At 37.6% G+C, this 19,015-nt stretch overlaps 1 protein-coding gene across 1 annotated transcript in view; it reads right to left on the bottom strand.

Moving 5' to 3' along the window:
• cpm (carboxypeptidase M) overlaps nt 1-11,543 on the bottom strand; it is a 30,530-nt gene extending 18,987 nt beyond the window's left edge. Inside the window, exons 1-3 of the mRNA XM_056748854.1 lie at nt 11,332-11,543; nt 8,936-9,102; nt 3,286-3,383 (exon numbers count right to left, since the gene is read on the bottom strand). Coding sequence (XP_056604832.1) covers nt 3,286-3,383; nt 8,936-9,102; nt 11,332-11,405 — 339 coding nt within the window. The 5' untranslated portion in view covers nt 11,406-11,543. The remainder of the gene's footprint in view (nt 1-3,285; nt 3,384-8,935; nt 9,103-11,331) is intronic.
• Nucleotides 11,544-19,015: the final 7,472 nt, after the last annotated feature.

Genomic DNA, 19,015 nt, shown 5'->3' on the forward strand with positions numbered 1-19,015 from the left:
AAACGTTACTCAATATTTTAAAGGTGTCAACTATCAATCTTAACAAATAGGTTGAATGTACTCATTTTGATCTATTTTACTATAGCTAATATCTTTAAGTAAAATCGAACTGAGTTTCATGGGTTGTTTTTATCAATCATTTTGTGGTATATTTGTATTACTTTTTAAAGTTTTCATTCACACGTAAAATGTACCCATTCTTATTAATTAAACCTGTTAAATACTATACTTAAGTAAAATTGAACTGATTAAAATGGGTTATATTTAACGCCCTTCAGAATCATTATTTACAGTGCTCTACTTTCATCTTAAACCAGCTAACCAGTTTAACAAAGCTCGCCAAGATGGTGTTCATCTGGTTTAAGCTTATGTTGTGAAACGTTTTGTTCAAATGTTTTTGGGGAATCCGACAGACGTTAATCTCAGACGGCACGGCTACAGACTGACCACATCACAAATATTGCACTCAAAATCAGCAAACGCTTGCGAAAATGTCTGGGAGACAGTAATCACTTTTAATAACCGTATAAAACCTGCCTAAACTAGTCAGCTGGTTTCAGCCGTTCTCCCAGCCTGGTTTTAGATGGACAAGCTGGCTGATTTTAGAGGGATATCGAAAACTTGACATTTTTTATTTAGCTATAGTGTTAAAATGACATCAAATGTATTTATTTATGTATATTAATTATTTCCTATCAAGTCATAATTGATCGCTTTGCAACTATGATGTTCTCTTTTCAGTCTAAATGAATGGTTTTCTGAACCAGGGAGATTAGGCATGGATCTACATCAGGGCTTCTCAAAGTCTACTTTCAAAGGTCCAGATCTGAATTCACGAGAATGTCAAAGGTCCGGACAATTGGTTGTTTCAAAATCCTTATAACTTTTTATAATGAATTAACATTACTTTTTTGAAAACAAAGAGTATTTTGCATTTAAAATATATTTACAACAGATCCAAAAGTGGCAAAACATACAGAGAGGTATAGGCCAAAAATAAAATCCTCTCTGTCCAGTCCTCTTCAAAAGCTGTTTTCTTCGTCAACTTTTGTTTTTATAGTAACGGACATCCTCATCTATAGAACCGTGCACGAACCTCGGTGAATCGTCGTTTTATTAACCGGCTCGAATACGTCAAATCGCGAGAGCGATTCAAAAGCATACAGAAGAGGCGGGTCTCGTCTCTCTCTCGCGGTCATGTGATGTCATAGGTCGATTGGTCCGAGCGCAGCGGCGCCACAAGCCAAACAAGCGGGTCCGGATTTAGTTCCCTCCGGGTCCGGACTATGAGTAGCCCTGATCTACATCATTCCATAGATTACTCAGGCACGTGGCCTGCGTGTTTACATTGGCACATTTGTGCAGTTCATGCGTGTGTCAGTTGGAAGTTTAGACAACAAGAAAACTCTCCAAGATAAACATTCATACACATTATACCCCCAGCTTCTGTCAAGACCTCCCAAACTCCGGCCCCTCATAACTCTCCAAATAAAATTGGACTGTCCCTAAACCAGATCCAGTTGTCCTCAATAAGATTGAGAGTGAAATCGAGAGCGAGGGGGAGAAGAAAGCCACTTTTGAAAATCTCCGGTCGGATTAAGAGCGGGCTGTAGATTCACAATCACGCTTTTATGCAGCGCCGCTTGTGCAGGCAGTGGGCCGAGTCTGGCTTCAGCTGCGCGGAGTGGAATAATTTAAGACACAAGTAAAACCAGAGCTGAAAAAGGCAAGCAAGTCACACTACACCGACTCTACTGGCCAAAGGTCATTCGACCCAGTGTAATACATTCACCGGAGTTCACCTTTCTCATGAATGGCTCTCAGTGTTGGGGCAAGTAACACACAAAATGTCCATTTTGGAAGTTAACCTGTTTACGTATAAGTATAAATGAGGCTGACTGAGATGGAAAGGTCAAGGTTGTGATGTGTAACTTTCCCTTCACATTTTTTGTAAACCAGTACAATAAGTTATTTTTTACTCAAACTATTCCATCGAAGAGGATTCAATAACTTACACAAGAACGCTCTTGTGAAATTCACTCTAATTTAACAGTCTTTTCTCATCTCATCACCAACATTTATTTGTATAATCTCTTTAAAGAGACGTTATGCTATTAAGATCCATGTTTTCCTGTCCTATGAGGTTTGCAAAGGTCTGGCACACCTCACAGCAAGTGACTCATGGATTGTTTGAGTAATGTTTACGTGTTTATGTGTCTCTTAGTGTGTGTTGATGTGTGCTTAGCTGAAGCTTACAGTAATTTCAGATGCACCTCCCATCCTAAATGCTCGAATAGTTTCCTTAGCGCTTCCTCGCATTCGCGTGATTTGAACAGCTCTCCGTGTCAGACATCCAGACAGGATGCCGTCTAATTAGGTGACACTATGGTGCTACAGATGCCGTCAGACAAGAGACGCTTTGACAGACCGACTTTAAAGAGCCATCAGAACATCGTGGCGAACCATGTTGTTCATACAAAGTTTAATTGCAAAAATATATATATATATTTAAAAAAAAAGATTAGAGTGATGATTGATCGTGCTGTTCTAGGTGTTTGCTTACTAACCAGGATCAAAGTAGTACATAACAAAACAGCTGCCGATAGAATACAAGTGGCCTGGAAACAAAGCATCTCTTGTCAGAAGGCTGCAAAATGAATATATATATATTTTAAAAAGATTACAATTATGGGTGAAACCATTACTTGGCTAAATTACAGTGCGTTTCAGCAGGTGTCTTGCGCATTAAAGGCAGTGGAGTATGCAGCTTGCATTCACTAACCTAAATAGCCAATAACCCAAATAACTTAAAGCCCCAAATCTCAAATGGATCATTCCAATCAGTCTCACTTGAGCAAATTCATCCCACTCCCCCACCCACAGAGACAGGAAGTGCTACATTTACAGTGCTTCAAGTGGGCAAAATATCCCCCCTAAACACCCCACCCTGATTTTTTTCCGGTGAATGTCACAGTCCACCGCTCTTCACATCCACCCTACCCTGTTCCACTGACTGCATTGCTTTAGTGCAAGGACCCCCTTTCCCACACCCTTTAGACTGCCATTGGCCCCCTCTAACTTAAAGAAAAACTAAACAAACACATAGCGGGATCTATTTAAGGACGTCTCAGATTCCAAATTTAGCCCTATCTAAAGAAAACAGACATGCAGGGCTGGGTCCTTCGGAATCAAGTTATATGAAACCTTAGTCACACAATAGCTCGAGCTTATACTGCTGCAAGTCATGGTTAAAAATTATAGTTTAAAAAAAAAAAACAGTATTACCTCGTTGCCGTGCATGTTGCCCACATATTTGAATTCTGGAATGCCTCTCCGATGCTCTCTGGGGTGATGACCTAGTATTAAGACCCAGAGTTCTCTTCCTAAAAAGACCAAATGTAAATTTTAATCGACTGCAAACAACTGTTTCAATAAGCGAGCCTGTGCATTTGCAAATGAATTAGGCATCCGTGGACCTTTTGCTGGTGACATGAATAATGGGTCACTGTTTTCATTAGTCACCAGATACTCAAATGATGTTTTTGTAAAGATCGGCCTGGTACCTGGCAACTCAATCCCATGTAATCTCACGTCTAGCTTTCATTCACACTCTCTCTCTCGCTGTCTGTCTCTCTGAGGACTATTGTATATGGATGTCTCGCATTCATTGAGCAAGTTTAAGCATGCTTCCTATGGGGTGAACTAGAGGAAAGAAAAGTTCAGGGCCAGCTGGAAGAGAGAAAGTCCTTCAACCCTTTTTTTAACGGTTCCTAGCGCTAGGAACCGTTAAAAAAAGGGTTGAAGGACTTTTTAGACTTTTAGATTTTCCGATCTATAATGGTATAAATATAAATGCTATATATATATATATATAAATATATATAAATGCTATATTTGATAAATATGGCATTTTATCAGCCATTTTTCTGAAGGACCGCCCTTGAATATTTTTTAAACAGTTTTTAAACAGTTTCACATTTATTCTTGCCAATTATTGGCTGCTTATTTACATTTTTTTTTTTTTAACAATTGTTGTTGTTTTTTTGTTTTCAAAATGTTAATTCTAATATGCAAGCTTTTCAGAAATAAATATTTTTAACATGACAGTTGTACTATTTGCATATGGCGTTATAGCTTTCTTGTAGCTCAGTGGTAAGAGCATTGCGTTGTGTTAACATAGCAAGGTCGTGTGTTGGATCCCACGGGATTGCATATACTTAGAAACAAATGTATAGAATAATGTAATGTAAGTCACTGGGGCTAAAAGAATCTGCCAAATGCGTAAATGTAAATAGGTAAAAATACTATATATTATAGCTTTACTGTAGCTCAGCGATAAGAGCATTGTGTTAACAACACAAGGTTGTGGGTTCGATCCCAGGGGATTGCAAATACCCATGTAAAATTTATAGGATAATGCAATGTAAGTCGCTTTGGATAAAAGCGTCTGCCAAATGCCTAACTGTAAATTTTAATTGTTTTAAATTGTTTTCAAATTCCTGTACTTATTGGTACAGCCTCACCACTAGACAATTTTTTGTGCAAAAGGATCTGGCTATCTAAAGGTCCATGAACCTCCACTGGAGCCAATGATAGCTGTACTGTTGTGCCTTAACTAAGCATTTGTGTGTGTGGTCCATGTCAAGTCCTCTGAGGTGTGGTCTTTGAAGTCTCACTCTCTTCACAGAAGCCCCATTGATCAAAAGAGGATTATAATGCTCCTCGATTCCTTTCGGCATAAGTGTTTCGGTAAAGCTATCCCAAGGTTTTTCATTCAAACAGCAGCTTTGTTGTTAGATATAGCTACAAAGCATGCAAAACCACCTTTAAAACTCTCTAAAATTATTTGATGGATATTACTCTAAAATCAATATGATATAAAATTGCCAAATGAAATGTCACTTTATTTTAGTAATCCCATATTGCAAACATTAGTTAAGAAACAGAGTTGTTTCAGAGATTGACTGTGTTACTTAGTGTTGAGCCAAGACTATAAAGAGTCTGACCACAACAAAGATGCCACTAAACCTTCAAGAATTAGAAATATTTGACTCCGCTCCATCAGAACTTTTCAGTCGGAGCGTCCTTACCGCATACATGTTTAAACAATTCAAGTTACGGCTTTGTTTACACACAATTGAGACTTACGTTTTTTATGTGATAGGAATTTAATAGTGGCTCCTGTTCACACACAAACTCAACACAGATAAATGTAGATTTACAGTATGGCCAAAACTATAATAGTCTCGATGGTCATTTGATTCAATATGCTGTTATAAATTGAACACTGCTAGTATTAATGTACCTCAACATTTTTTCTCCAAATCTATAAAAGAGTAGAAGTTCTCTTGGATCATCTTGATTTTTGTGAAACTATAAGGGAATATGCTCTCAAGTTTCTTTCCAAAACCACAGTCCTCAAGAGCCAACTGCCAGGTTACATTAACCCTTGGAGGACATGATATGTCATTACTTCCTCTACCAACATTGTTTTTCGCTAACAGATCTTAAAGCTCATTACTTCTGTTCGTCAATGAGGACAAAACAGATTTATGAATGATTAAGAGATTAAGCCTCAGTTTCCAAATGCCGTTTTTTCTGGGTTGATGATTAGTCTTGTGCTGAAGTTAAGGCCTAACAAATCAAGCATACAAAACAAAATATTACATCAGAGACCATCATATCCTATGTACACCACCCTTTGTGCCTTGATGGGTTATTGTAACACTGATTAAACAAACTAAGTGAGGTCAACAAACAAGGACAGTCTTCCAGATTTAGCAGGTGGTGTCCTGGATTACTGGAAGTCAAGTCGGGTCTTTCATTTCCTGCCCTTAAATAGGCAACTCAGAAGGATTACAACAAGAGGTTAGTTGGACGGGGCAAGACCCCACAATGGCTACACAATGTCTTTGCGGTCGGATTTGAGGAACGGGGTTGAGTTATTTGCCACAATCAGCCAATACTAAATGCTCCCAAGAGATAAAGGAGACATCAGTGCTTCATTAAAGGTTAATAAGTGGATCTCTGTCATCTAGATAAAAAGATATGATGTCCATGGATTAGCTTTGGACACCTGCCTGCCATAGCTGGGTGAGATCTTTAACAGTGACGCAGAGGTTTACTTGAGGTTTTAATAAACTAAAGTGGGCCCTTAGGGCACTCAGCTTTTCTTTAAAAAAAAAAGAGATTTGGTCAGTAGCTTATGGAGGACCACCGAGTTTGAGTACAACGACATATTAGCATTTAAATCAGAAGGACGAAAGGAGAGAGACAAGCGAGAGAGAGAGAGAGAGCTTGGCAGCGGATGTGTTCTACTCAATGATGGTTTTGTGTCGAGCCAAAAGAGCAACTTGATCCACGGACAGAATTAATTTAAAATGTCACAGACTAACAGCAGTTTCGCCAAAGATTAACCAATGTCTCCAACATCCTATAATCTTTAACACCATGTGAGCATGTTGACCATTTAATAAAATTACTACATTTAGTTAGTGACAAATTGCCCCAGGAAAGAAAGTTTAACATTCAATTTCCTGAAATTTAGGTTAAATTTAAGCCTTAACCTATAGAATGGAATTAAAGAGCTAAATAATACATTTTAAAACAATGTCCTTTCTATCTGTAAATCAAAGGTCTGACTTATTTGCTACTCTTCCAACACAGAAGAAACGTTGTGTTCCTGGGTTGTATTTACCGTCTCCGTTCAACTGTTGTTAGATTGACACACTGTAGAAAAAAGCTAACTTTTAGTTGTTGCACTGATTTCCCTTTCAAATAACAAAGGAGATGTGCAAACCATTCTTGCAAATGTCCCCAGACAAAACAGGCTGCATCAAAACATTTCATTCAGTATGGGTGTATAGGCTCAGAGTCAGATCTTTGAACCGTGGCATTGTAGTTGCCCTGAATCCTTTTGTTGAGCAAAAGGTGCAATGACACTATGCTTTAAGCATAAGAAATGACTTCAGACCCTATGGCAAATAAGCAAGAGGATATTTACTGTCCATGGCTTCTTATATGCCAATCTCTGATGGTCAGATCATGTGATTGTCCAATGTTTTTTAACTATTCTGTACTTATCTGAAGGCTGAAGTTCTCTAAATTTGACCATTGACAAGCAAGGTAATGATGAAATGTCTAAGCACACACTTTTTTAACTACTCTTCTAAAGATACACTTGAGTAAGAGCTTGGAAAAGACATGTTAAGTTGATCACAATTATGAGAGGTGTTATCTCAGTGGAATTTTTTGTCACTGACATGAACCGCTCTGACACAATTAACGCTTTTGTATTTGGCAACCCGAAACTAAAAGACAAGTCACAGGTTAAGCCAGATGCCAAGATTCCAATCAAATGTTTTGTCTAAGGAGTTCCAAGATGTACCAAATATACTTGTGCCAGTAATACAATTTCTATTTCAAAGGTTATAATAATCATGAATACTGCATATCTGTCAACATCTACAGTGTGCAAATGCAGGTAAAAATGTAATCAAACTGGAAGGACATCACTTTCAGTAAGTAAAAATATTGTTTTGTGTTGACGTTACTATGATCAACACCTACAGGGCAGAAACAGCTGATGGGAATGACCCACTTACAAGGGATATTACAAAGGGTATCAGGTACTGGTGTAAAATTCCCCAGCCATATCAGAGAGCGAATTGTAGAAAGTATTACATAGAGAATCTCACACTGGAAGGTCTCGGTATGCCTGGACAAAGTACCAAATCTAAAGAACTTGTATTTGGACACTTAAATAGCTCATAACCTGCTCATTTAATGAAGGTCTAGTCTATCTTAATCATTAAATAAAGACAAGATCCATTTGGTAAGCAATAAATGTCCATACAATATAACTTTTAACACTCTAAATTGTCTTCCCTTGGAGTAAATAATACTTCTATGATGTTTTGAAATGCCATTCCCACATAAAGTGTCCAAAAACATTTACAAATGCAATAAAAAAATTGGGCAATTTTGCTTCTAGATTTCAGCAAAATAAGCACACTGAGCACACACAAAACAATATTGTAAAAATGTTTTAGCTTTGTATAAAATGTGCCATTAATCCATATTCATTGCAAGTTTCCTAAAGTTTTCCACTGAAGCTATGGCACAACATGCATTTGGCTCAATCTGCCACTGCCTGAAGAGACGTAAAAATACAAAATAAGCTCTGATGAAAGGCGAGGCAAGAAGTCTGGACCTGTTGCATGTACCGGTCACCATAGGCCTGGCCTCAAACACACTGCATGCTCTTCTGAAGAACCCATACACGCCTAGAAAGTGTTTAAAGTGATAGTTCACCCAAAAATGAAACGTCTGTCATCATTAATCACCCTCTTGTCATTTCAAACCTGCATGACATCTTTCACACATCACAGAAGAAGATATTTTGAAGAAAGCTGGTAACCAAACAGCACTGGCTGTATGGACTAATAATTGTGAATGTGGGCCAGTTAACAACATTCTTCAGAATATCTTTTGACAAGAGGGTGACTAAAAGATGACAGAATTTTCCTTTTTGGGTGAACTATGCCTTTAACCCTCCACAGTCAATAGACATCCTCCAATGGATTCTAAACAAATTGCTAACATACAAAATACTGTACAAATAACTTTACATTTTGCAGATATGAACATGTGTCAAAATGTAAGGAGGACCCTCAAATGAGTCTCGAGCAGAAATTGCACTGTATTATTAAAAGGGGTGTGACATGGAAATGTTTTGAGTTTCTATATAATTATATTTTTGTTTATATTTTATTTGTAAAATAAAATTACTCCTAGTGTGAACGGGATTTTGGTCATAACTCCTCTCCCTAGTACACCCCGGCTGATAAAAAGTATGTTCCATACATCTCCATCTACTTTGATTTAATGTAGAAACATTTCATGATGGCCTTTTTTGCATCTTGATGTGTCTTACCTTCAACTGACCGGCCAATACTGTGTAGATGTGTGATGCTGGGATAAGTGCTGTTGATGCCTTTCAGATACTGCTCCATTTCCAAGCTGTTGTGATATTTAAAGATCAAACCGTGAGCGGATGGCAGCCAGGACCAGAGGAACAGGTAAAGCATGAGGACGATCATACTATCAGCCAATACAATGGAAAAAACCATAAAAACAAACATAAGAGGACAGTCATGTTTTTGATACTTTCTATTGTCTGGTGCTAACTAAACACCTTTTGGCCTCAGGCTTCAAAAAGATATTCAATGAATAAAACGCATTACAACCTCTTAACATAAGTGGGTTCTTCTTTATTATTATTGATACATTTTTATTTAATTTGATTTAGTAAAATTGGAAAACAAAGTTTTGTTTGAATCTAATTGTAGATTGAAAAAATACATTTCAGTGTCTAATGTTGCTGATTTATTGAAATAATTGCATCACTGGCTATTTAGTAAGAGTCTTTTATGCATTATAGGCATTTTAGAATAATAGTATACTCAAAAATGCCACGCTTAAGATGTCCAACATGCTGTCTAGGTAGAATGTTCACTAGAATTTCATACACATCCAAGATCACATCTGACCAAACTATACAATCAAATATATACTTATAAATTGTAGGAATGGGGGGAAATCGATTCACCTAACTATCACGATTTTTTAAACGATTTTAGAATCGATTGTTCTATACCATAATCGATTTATATTTAATTATTTTACTTGAACTAAGAGGTGACCGAAGTTACTCGTTATTCCAGTAGAGGGCAAAATGTATTAGATGATGTTGTATCCATCTCAAACTGGCACGAGAACACAAAAAAAAAATGGCGGAAGCAAAGGATGAACCCTCTTTCAGAATTCTTTCTGCACCTTTATGTTGTAAATCCAAATCTAGACTGCGACATTACCAGTGTGAAAGCAAAGATGACGAATATTTATTTAAACTTTAATGCGATTTTTTTTTTATTGCGCTGCCAATGTATTGCGCATCTCAGACAGCGCAAAATGCTGTACTGAGTTCTCTTTCACGTCTTATCACTCCTAAACATACATATCTACACAAAATAATGATAGAAGGACCATATTTTGATGCATTCTTGTGGAAGTCGTGTGAACGTACAGTTGGAAAACGTGATTGGCTTTTATATGGACAGCAGCAGCATTATAAACATAGCATACCTGTTTTAATGTTCATCAAGACTAAAAAAACACTCACTTCTGACAGATCTACCTCTGTAAATTTGATAAAGTTTAAACTATATTTATTTGTACAGTGAAGTGCTATTTTACATTTGATTACTTTTTCTCATTTCTGTACCCGATAACTGTTAATCAATCTGAAACACCTGAGAGACGCACGGATTCTTGGACAGTGTTTGCTTTATTACATTCATTTAAGCTATTGCTATCATTTTTTGTTGATTTATTCCTTTTAATTGTGGCATGGCAGGTAGAAACAATCCTTATTGTTGAGCCCTAAGTCAGACTAAACTAGACATGTTAGACGATCTCATCAGTATAAAGCCGAGATGAGACCAAATTACAAATCCTGGCCACAAGCGCACAGAGGAATTGTGCTCTCCTGTTGTTTACAACAGATAAAGATATAAGTAGCATGCGATCATATTTATAATGTTAAAAATGTGATATAAAGTTACTGAGTTACTTATTTGACTGATTTCTAATTGGTGCCACCAGTGCCAACCTTGTCAAATCCTAGTCTAGAAGCCGGTTTAAATCCCAAGCATGCAAAACGAAAATCACAATAAATTGGTATATCAAATTCCTAAAAGTTACATAATCACATTGCTTAATTATCGCAATATATATATATATATATTGAATCTGCACACAAGTATCGCGAGACACGCGTATTGTCCCATCCCCAATACATTTCTTGACATCAAACGTTTTCAATATAGCACTAATATTCATAATCTTTGCGAGTATAGCATTTATTTAACGGGCTAAAGAGTCATTGTTTAGTGTCACCTATGTAGTCTACAGAACACCATTAGGAAATAGCCTTAAACATTAAGGGTTAAGAGAGGAAGCTGAGCTGACAAGTATCAGGTGCCAATGCACATATGCCATATGGAACTGAATTGACTTGATATTTCAACGTACATAAAGTTTTAACATAGTGCTTCAGTTATAGCTTTAGAAGTCAATGTCATGTTAGGCTACTTAAATGCGGCGTCACATAATAATGAGCATAATGAATCTAATTAGCATGCATACAAACACAACCAAACTGACAAGGTTAACGAGAATTAGAACAACACCGCGTGACTGTATTATTTAACTAAACAAAAAAGAAAAGGCTTATTAATGCATGAATATATCGGAATATGTTGAGTTTACCTTGCGCCTTGTGTGAAGGTTTGATATCTCCGGTTGCTGTGTTGGTGTTGCGCTGTGTGTGAAGTTACTCTCATATGATCTCATATCGTGCCTAGAAAGTTGATATGATGTTGCCCTGCCGGGGTTATGAGTGATATGAAGATGTCTTCGTCCATACTGCAGTATTAAACTCACTCTAGTCTCGTGCGATCGAAGCGCGTGTGTGTGCCGCTGCTGAAGGGAAGGAGTCAGAGGCGGAGCTTCACACACACACACACACGAGCGCATTCTCGTGTACGTTCAACAAGCTATAAGTATCAGCGGTGTTTATAATCAGCTATTTTTAATGAAACCAAATTATTTATGTATACAATTAAATTGTTGATTATTTTGACAACAAACTGTTCAGCAGATATAACAAAAGCGTTGCAATGACAAACTCTCAATGTCATGGCTACTTTGTAAAACATTTGCATGACTTTATTCACATAGTTTGGTTCCAAAATGAGAGACGCAAATATGACGTATTTTTTATTACGTTTACATGTTTTTATTGTGTTTATTGTGTTAATTAGTTGTATTTTTTGAGTTGTCGTGGCACACATCAAAACAGACCAAATGCAGTTTGTTTGATATTAATTGGACTGCACAGTAAAAAAACTGGATCTCATTTTGGAACCGAACTCTTCATATATAATACTATTTAAATATGTGTTTACTGCCTTGAAGTGGACATAATTCAAAAGCTCCAGAAGAAAACAAAACTAAGCAAAATGTTCTGTTTATTGAATGGAGCAAACAGAAAAAGTTGTCCTTCTTATGTCAAAAAATGAATACATAAATAATGACACTCAGATATTGCGGTCACGCTTTCCCTATACAGTTTTATACACTATTGTTTAAAATAATTGCTGAATAAAACTGGTTTGAAACCAGACGACTTAATTTCTGCTGGATGTCTATCATTATTAATAGAAATAGGGATCCGTTCAGTTTTGCAGCTGTCAAGTTTAAGGTGCAGCACTCATCCAGCGTATCGCCAAAGTCCCTCAGGGCAACAATACAACCAGATAAATGACATACCTGACGCTGAAAGTTCATTCTTTACTGTACACCATATCCTGTATTATTCATGATAATAGACTTAATGATGCATGTGAAGCCTATAGGCTACAATTGCCTCGAGAACGTAACCAAAACATGTTAAAATATGCCCGCAAACATTTGCATTTCCTCTTTAATCTTTGTGCTGATTTTAAAATGTGCTCTAGTTTTGTGAATACGTCTGTGTTACCGTGTTAAGACAGTGGAATATAACACATTTCAAAGGTCTCAGAAGTTGTCTGGAAAACGGCAAAACATTTTTTTCCACAAACTCAAAGCAGACCGATTCCTTTATAAAGCATGGACGGTAAATCATATTTAAATTCCAGCCTACTTTTGTCCTAGTTTTCATACAGTGCAAACAATGAACAGATTGCTTCGATCAATAAACATGATACATGAATATGCACCTAGAATTCTATTGAACTGACCTACTTGAAAAAATACAACATTTTGAAAGTAGTGGTTTCTATTTCCATCACAACTATAATAACAGACTATAACTGAAAATTAAAATGAAAACACACCTATTCTGCACTGAACAGCTTTCGTGTGCCTCAGTGGTTAGAGCATGGCACTAGCAATGCCAAGGTTATGGGTTCCATCCCAGGGGATGTAGTCAGAAACAAATGTATAATACAATCCAATGTAAGTCGCTTTGGATAAATGCGTCTGCCAAATGCATAAATGTTTATGTAAATGAACTGACTAACCCTAAATCTAAGCTTTACAACAATGTAACTCTTTCCTTACATCAAAAATCTGCACTAACCGGAAGCTAATTAACATAATGTTAAAGTCTCTCCCATTTGAAAACGGCTTTGGATAAAACCATCTGCTAAATGAATAAATGTAAACATAGAACTGTGTCACACACTAAACGTTCTATATGGACCATTATGGATGTGACAATAACGTTATGGATGTGACAATTCACTTACCTGACTATGGAACACTATGCTTTAAAAACTTCTTTGTAGCAGCTTATTGGCCCAAGTTCAAAAGAAAATATTGGTTGGGTCCCTGTTTTAAAGTAAGCCTTTGAGGTTTTCAGTCAGCACAAAAGTTTAATACTTAGGGTTACGGATTTGTTCAAATCCACAATCTTAAATATGAGCAATAGTAACAGTGATTTTGGCCGCATAGTTCTGTACGCATTCAAGCCTATAATTACGGTTTAAAACCCACATAATACTAACTCTTGAGTCAGCCGCACCAGCTGCAGTCTGACAGGCTCATCTTCAGTTGTGTTGCATGAGGGTGCACTATGTTGTGAGAGTGTGTTCATGTGTACATCTGCATGTTCAGATGATTTGGGGATATGACTGTACAAGATCTGAGGAGATTTTTCCAGATGTTGATGCAGGCATGGCCACTGTGTGTAAACATCCTATAATCCAGACATTTTAAATCTGATTTAGATCAAATCATGTCAAATCAAAGTTTGGTAAATAAAGGAAAGTTACAAAAAGTGCAGTGCTGTGGGTCTGCAGGACCGGGAGTAAAGGGCCATTCGCATTATAACGAGAACTATAAAGTTACTATAAAGTTACTATATTTGCATCCACACCTGTGGACGATAACAATAACAATAATCTTATGTTGATTTAAGGCTGCAGTGTTCTCAGTCACTAAAATGAATGTAGATGACCTGCTGATGCAAGGGCTGCATGCTCTCTATGAAGGCTGCTCATTTCCGAGATGTAAAGCATATATTTTGTCATCTTGCTGACTCATAAACGTATGCGCTTTCTGACCACTACAGTCTTTAATTCTGACATAAAAGCCACGTTGTGATCACCAATAGTCAAACATTGTCTGCCTGAAATTGTTTGACAGTATGTTTTATCGTTCATCAGCTGGGAAAAAATCGTTCTGTAAGTGTTCCCAACGATATCGTTTTCTATATCTTTATCATTATAGTTATGGTGTGAATCCCGCTACTCTGCTGTATTGAGAACGATATTAAAAGCGTTATTTTTTACGGTTATCCTTAAAATGTGAACGGCCCTTAAGACCTTAAATCCGTTTACGGGAGCTGGGGTCTCAAGTACAAAGACTTGCGTTGAATTCATACTAAAACATTGTGTACGGACAAAGCTGTAATTGCATTCACACGTTAATTTCTTGTGCAGCTTGTGCAGAGCTTGTGCAGAGGCAGCAGCTTTTGCCAGAGGGGAACTGGAATCCCCTGGTTGGGCCTAGGTTCTCCTGAGGTTTTTTTCTCAATTGGAGTTTTGGGTTCCTCGCCACCGTTTGCATATTGTTTTGCACTATTTGCCTGGCCGGGGGGGGCTGCTTTAGAATTTAGAAGTTAAACATAATTAATATTGCATGTAAGAATTTATAGTCAGTCTAATATTTGACCTGAGGTTCTCTCTCCTTTATCCCAAATGTGTGCTTTCACTGTGCGTGTGTGGGAGTGTGTTTGCGTGTGTGCGTCTATGTCAATGTGTGTAAGTAAGTATGTATGCATATTGTGTGTGTGGAGCATTTGTATGTCTGTCTTTTGTTGTTGTCATCTTTTTCTTGTTTTTACAGGTATATGCCATTGTTTTTCTTGTATTCAATGTGTCTCATGTACAGCTGCTTTGTAACAATGAAAATTGTAAAAAGCGCTATATAAATAAAGTTGAGTTAATTTCACTGTTAGTACATCCGACAGTGAGCGTGAAAGCTGCCGTACACAACGTTTTTGTGCATACGCAGCGTTGATACATGAGGCCCCTGGTCTCCCAGTCTAGCCAGGGTGATCTGTTGATGTTTTTAAAGCAGGGGCTTCTCAACCTTTTTGACGTCAAGGCCCCCCCCACTCTATTCACAATATTCAATGCCCCCCTCCCGCTCACGAAATTTCTACCCAATTAAATTGGTCACAGCTTGGAATTTACTGGAAAAACTTTAGTAAAATGGAGAAAATAATAGGAGAAATATATTGGCGCTTAGTTGTTTTAAAATGTATTTCAATGCTCATTTTGTGTAATTTTTAATTATTAGTCATCCTGAGCCCCCCCCCCCCTTGGAAGTCTGATGGGGTTTGCTAAATGACCGACTACTCAATCCGCATCAGAGCACATCTGTATATCAACGTGACAGTCATGGGCGCCGTAAAGGGGTGGAAGGTTAGGACGATTCTAAGGGCCCAGGCTGATTTAGGGCCCAGAAGAGCAGACCCCCTTAGTTTCCTTTAGTTTCCTATTTATTTTCTCTTTTTTTATACATACATTAAATGTGCTAGGGCCTCTCGTGCACTAAATGTTTTTTTTTTCCGTTTTGACCATAGATTTAAATATGTCTAAAACAAATAATGTATTTACTGTTTCAGTCACACCCCTCCCTCTTACAATGGTTCATTCCACCTGCGCTGTCCGAGCTACGATCGCTAGTGTAGCGTCTCATGCTTATTGGACTTATGATGCAGCGCAAACAGTGACATCAAAAGTTAGGGCATCAAAAACGGAAAGAAAAGAAGGAAAGAGAAGACAGAGAACGCCAAAGTCGACAGTATTTCACACAGTTTTTCAAAAAGAAATGTAGCTTTCCCTATTCCTGTATTCCAAAACTTATTTTTGTTGCTACATGACCTGCTTTTATCCAGCTAGCTAAGTAAAATAATTACTGAATTATGATTTACATCCAACAATAATAACATCTCTGCTGTCTCCGGGACGGGTTATCATGTCTCGTAGACACAGATTCAGCGGCTGCTGCACACCCACGTCCTCCTTCCCCCACGTCCCCCATCAGGGGCGTCGCAACCGTGGGGGATGTGGGTGTTAAAACACCCACACGTTTCCCGTTGAGAGGATTAAACACCCGCACTTTTTGTGCAGTTTTTCCGCAGTTTTGTACAAACGCCTTACAGCAGTCTGTCCTCCGTTTCTCTGTCCGCTCTGTGTCTACGCTCGTTGCGGCTGCTTCCTCTTCTCTCCCCTCCCAATCAATCAGAACACCGGCTTTGAGTGTGACCGGATGGTGATTGGCTGTTCTGCCTTAAGTCCCGCCTCTATTAGTGTGTTATCGGTCAGCTCGTGCTGAGGAGGCGGGATCTTTTGGTTCTTTACGTCTCCCTTTTCCAGCGACTTTGAATGAGTGTTTATGCTTTCTAGGTTTTTAAATAACCTTGATAGGTGTTTGGGGAGATGTTCTGTTTATGTTTAGTTGATATGTCGAGTGTTTTCTCAATTATATTTAGTTTTTAGACTAATGCTAATTGCAAATTGGGATATTGTTCAGAAGCTAAATTCGTTTATTTATGTGGCATTTAATGTATAAAGTAACTGTGATGAAGAAGGCAGGGAATTGATGAGGAGGAGGGACAAATTGTCCTCCTTTTTTTGTTTAGCTGAATACTTTTGTGGGTACTTACCTATTATGTTTGATTGTACCTGTTGAAGAACTATGAACGAAAAGTGTATATTATTTTAATGTTTAAAAACATAAAATTGTTACATTATTTACACCACCAGAGAAAAAGCTTTGTGTGGCGTTTTTTTATATCTCCCCTTTTCAAGGTGCAAGTAAGCAAACTTTAGCGGCCACAGTGTCAGACCCATGTCACTATCAAGTTTACCACAAGTTTACCCTTTTCCCCCTGAGATTATTAAAGTATTTCTGATTCATTAGCAAGTCTACTGTTCTGTATTTTCACAACAAAGTTTTGACTTATTTTCTGTGTGTTCCGAATGTGTTTTTATACTTTACTAGTATCACACATTTAAATGGGAAGCTTTTTATATCTTGGATGTTATACCTTTTGTACCATTCTGTCATTACATTCAACATTTTCGTTGTTAACAAACAAAACATCCATCCCCCGCACTTTTGAAAAGCTTGCTACGCCCCTGTCCCCCATCCCCCGTCTCAGCCGAACAATTAAGGTGAGCCTAAGCGCGAAACTTCGCGAAGATTGAAGCCTCTAAACACGTCTCTGTTCGCCACATGATGATAACTTTGCAAAACAAAAAGTAATCTACATGCTTCAAAAATTACAAAATCAGTTTGCCGTGTCGTGTGATCTGTGAAGTGACGGTGCTGCTGCTACGATCGATGCTGTCAAACTTGACGTTCTTAATATGAATAAAATGCCCAAGAAAAAAATAATATAAAATTGAATAAAACGTGTAATTGAGATAATAAATGTTCTCCCTTTTATGTTAAGTGTTAAGTGTTAAGTGAATGTTAATTTTTTTCTTGTTTTTGTAGGCTTTGTAGGCCTATTCATCTTTAGATATTTTAACTATGCAATGTGCTTAGTATCTTTTTTTAAGTATACAGGGCATGTTTATTGGGTTAAATTGTATCTGTATAAAATGTAGGGGGCCCAGACATTTTAGTTTCCATAGGGCCCAGAATTTCTGGCAGCACCCCTGGTGACAGTAACATGTGACCGTGTCTATACCAGAGAAAACGCGAAACGTGTAAAAACATCACTAATATAGAATTGATTGTGGCGTTTAATATCGCGGCGCCATATGTAGACAACACCTGTAAATAAAACGGAAAATACCGCATACTTTACGTCCTACGAGTAATATATCTTAAACATCTCGTCTGAACACATAAAATATCTGACGCTCTTGTTCTGACAACATGAAACAAAGACGTTTTAAAAACAAATCTCGACAGTGACGTCTTACCTTTAAATGCAAGTATTTCAGATGTTCTCGAAATTCCCGTATATATTAGCTTTTGATTTAGCACGAAGCTGTCACTTTAGCTCTCCTGAGCGCGAAGTTACGTTGTTATTGACAACAGATGATTCCTCAGATGTAATCAGCATCAGAAATTAATGAATTAAGATGTTGAAGATGATGACGTTTAAACACAGCCATCTAGACGATGATTTAAATTGAAAGCAACAGCTTTAAGAATGAACAACATTCTGTCACCCGTAGCAGTGCCGCTGCAGCGGCATCCACATACACACGTGATCAATTAGCCGTTTACGGACGTGATGTAATGACGCGAAGAGGAACTCTTACAAATTCAATTTTCCTGCATGGGGCGACCATACAGCACAAATATTAAATCATTATTATAAGCTTATCGATGTGAATCAGGTTAAGATAAGACCATCGTATGTATGTATTTACTCAGAAATTGATTTCTGATTATTTTAAGCCCCAAATTCTCGCGGATCGCCGATTTAAGAACATTCGTAAGCAAAACGCATTGAAACCTGCGGACTTTCATTTTGTGTTCCACAAACAAATGCAGGTTTTGAATGACATGCGTGTGAATATATGACGACAGAATTTTTATTTGGATTATATTATTCAGGGTGAACTATCCCTTTAAGGATTTTTAACTCTTAGACTTGGCAAGGTCGGTCTCTTTGGTTATTTTGGCTTCTCGTTAATGATAGGTTGCAAAAAAACAAAAAGCTCTATTGATTGTTCTTAGAAGATGCGCGTGACTCATGTCTTTAAAAAAAGTTTCCATTGAAGCCAGTAAAAAACACTTTTGTTATATTATCTTTGTTCCTAAACAAAGCATGTCAAGAATGCTTTAATGTCAGGTGACTGTCTGGGTCTCTGTTTTTCATCTAATTCACCTTTTTCTTATCACAGAATGTCCTGTTCTCCTCCAGGGGGGCTCG

The sequence above is a fragment of the Triplophysa dalaica genome, chromosome 5 (genome assembly GCF_015846415.1).
Source record: "Triplophysa dalaica isolate WHDGS20190420 chromosome 5, ASM1584641v1, whole genome shotgun sequence".
NCBI lineage: Eukaryota > Metazoa > Chordata > Actinopteri > Cypriniformes > Nemacheilidae > Triplophysa > Triplophysa dalaica.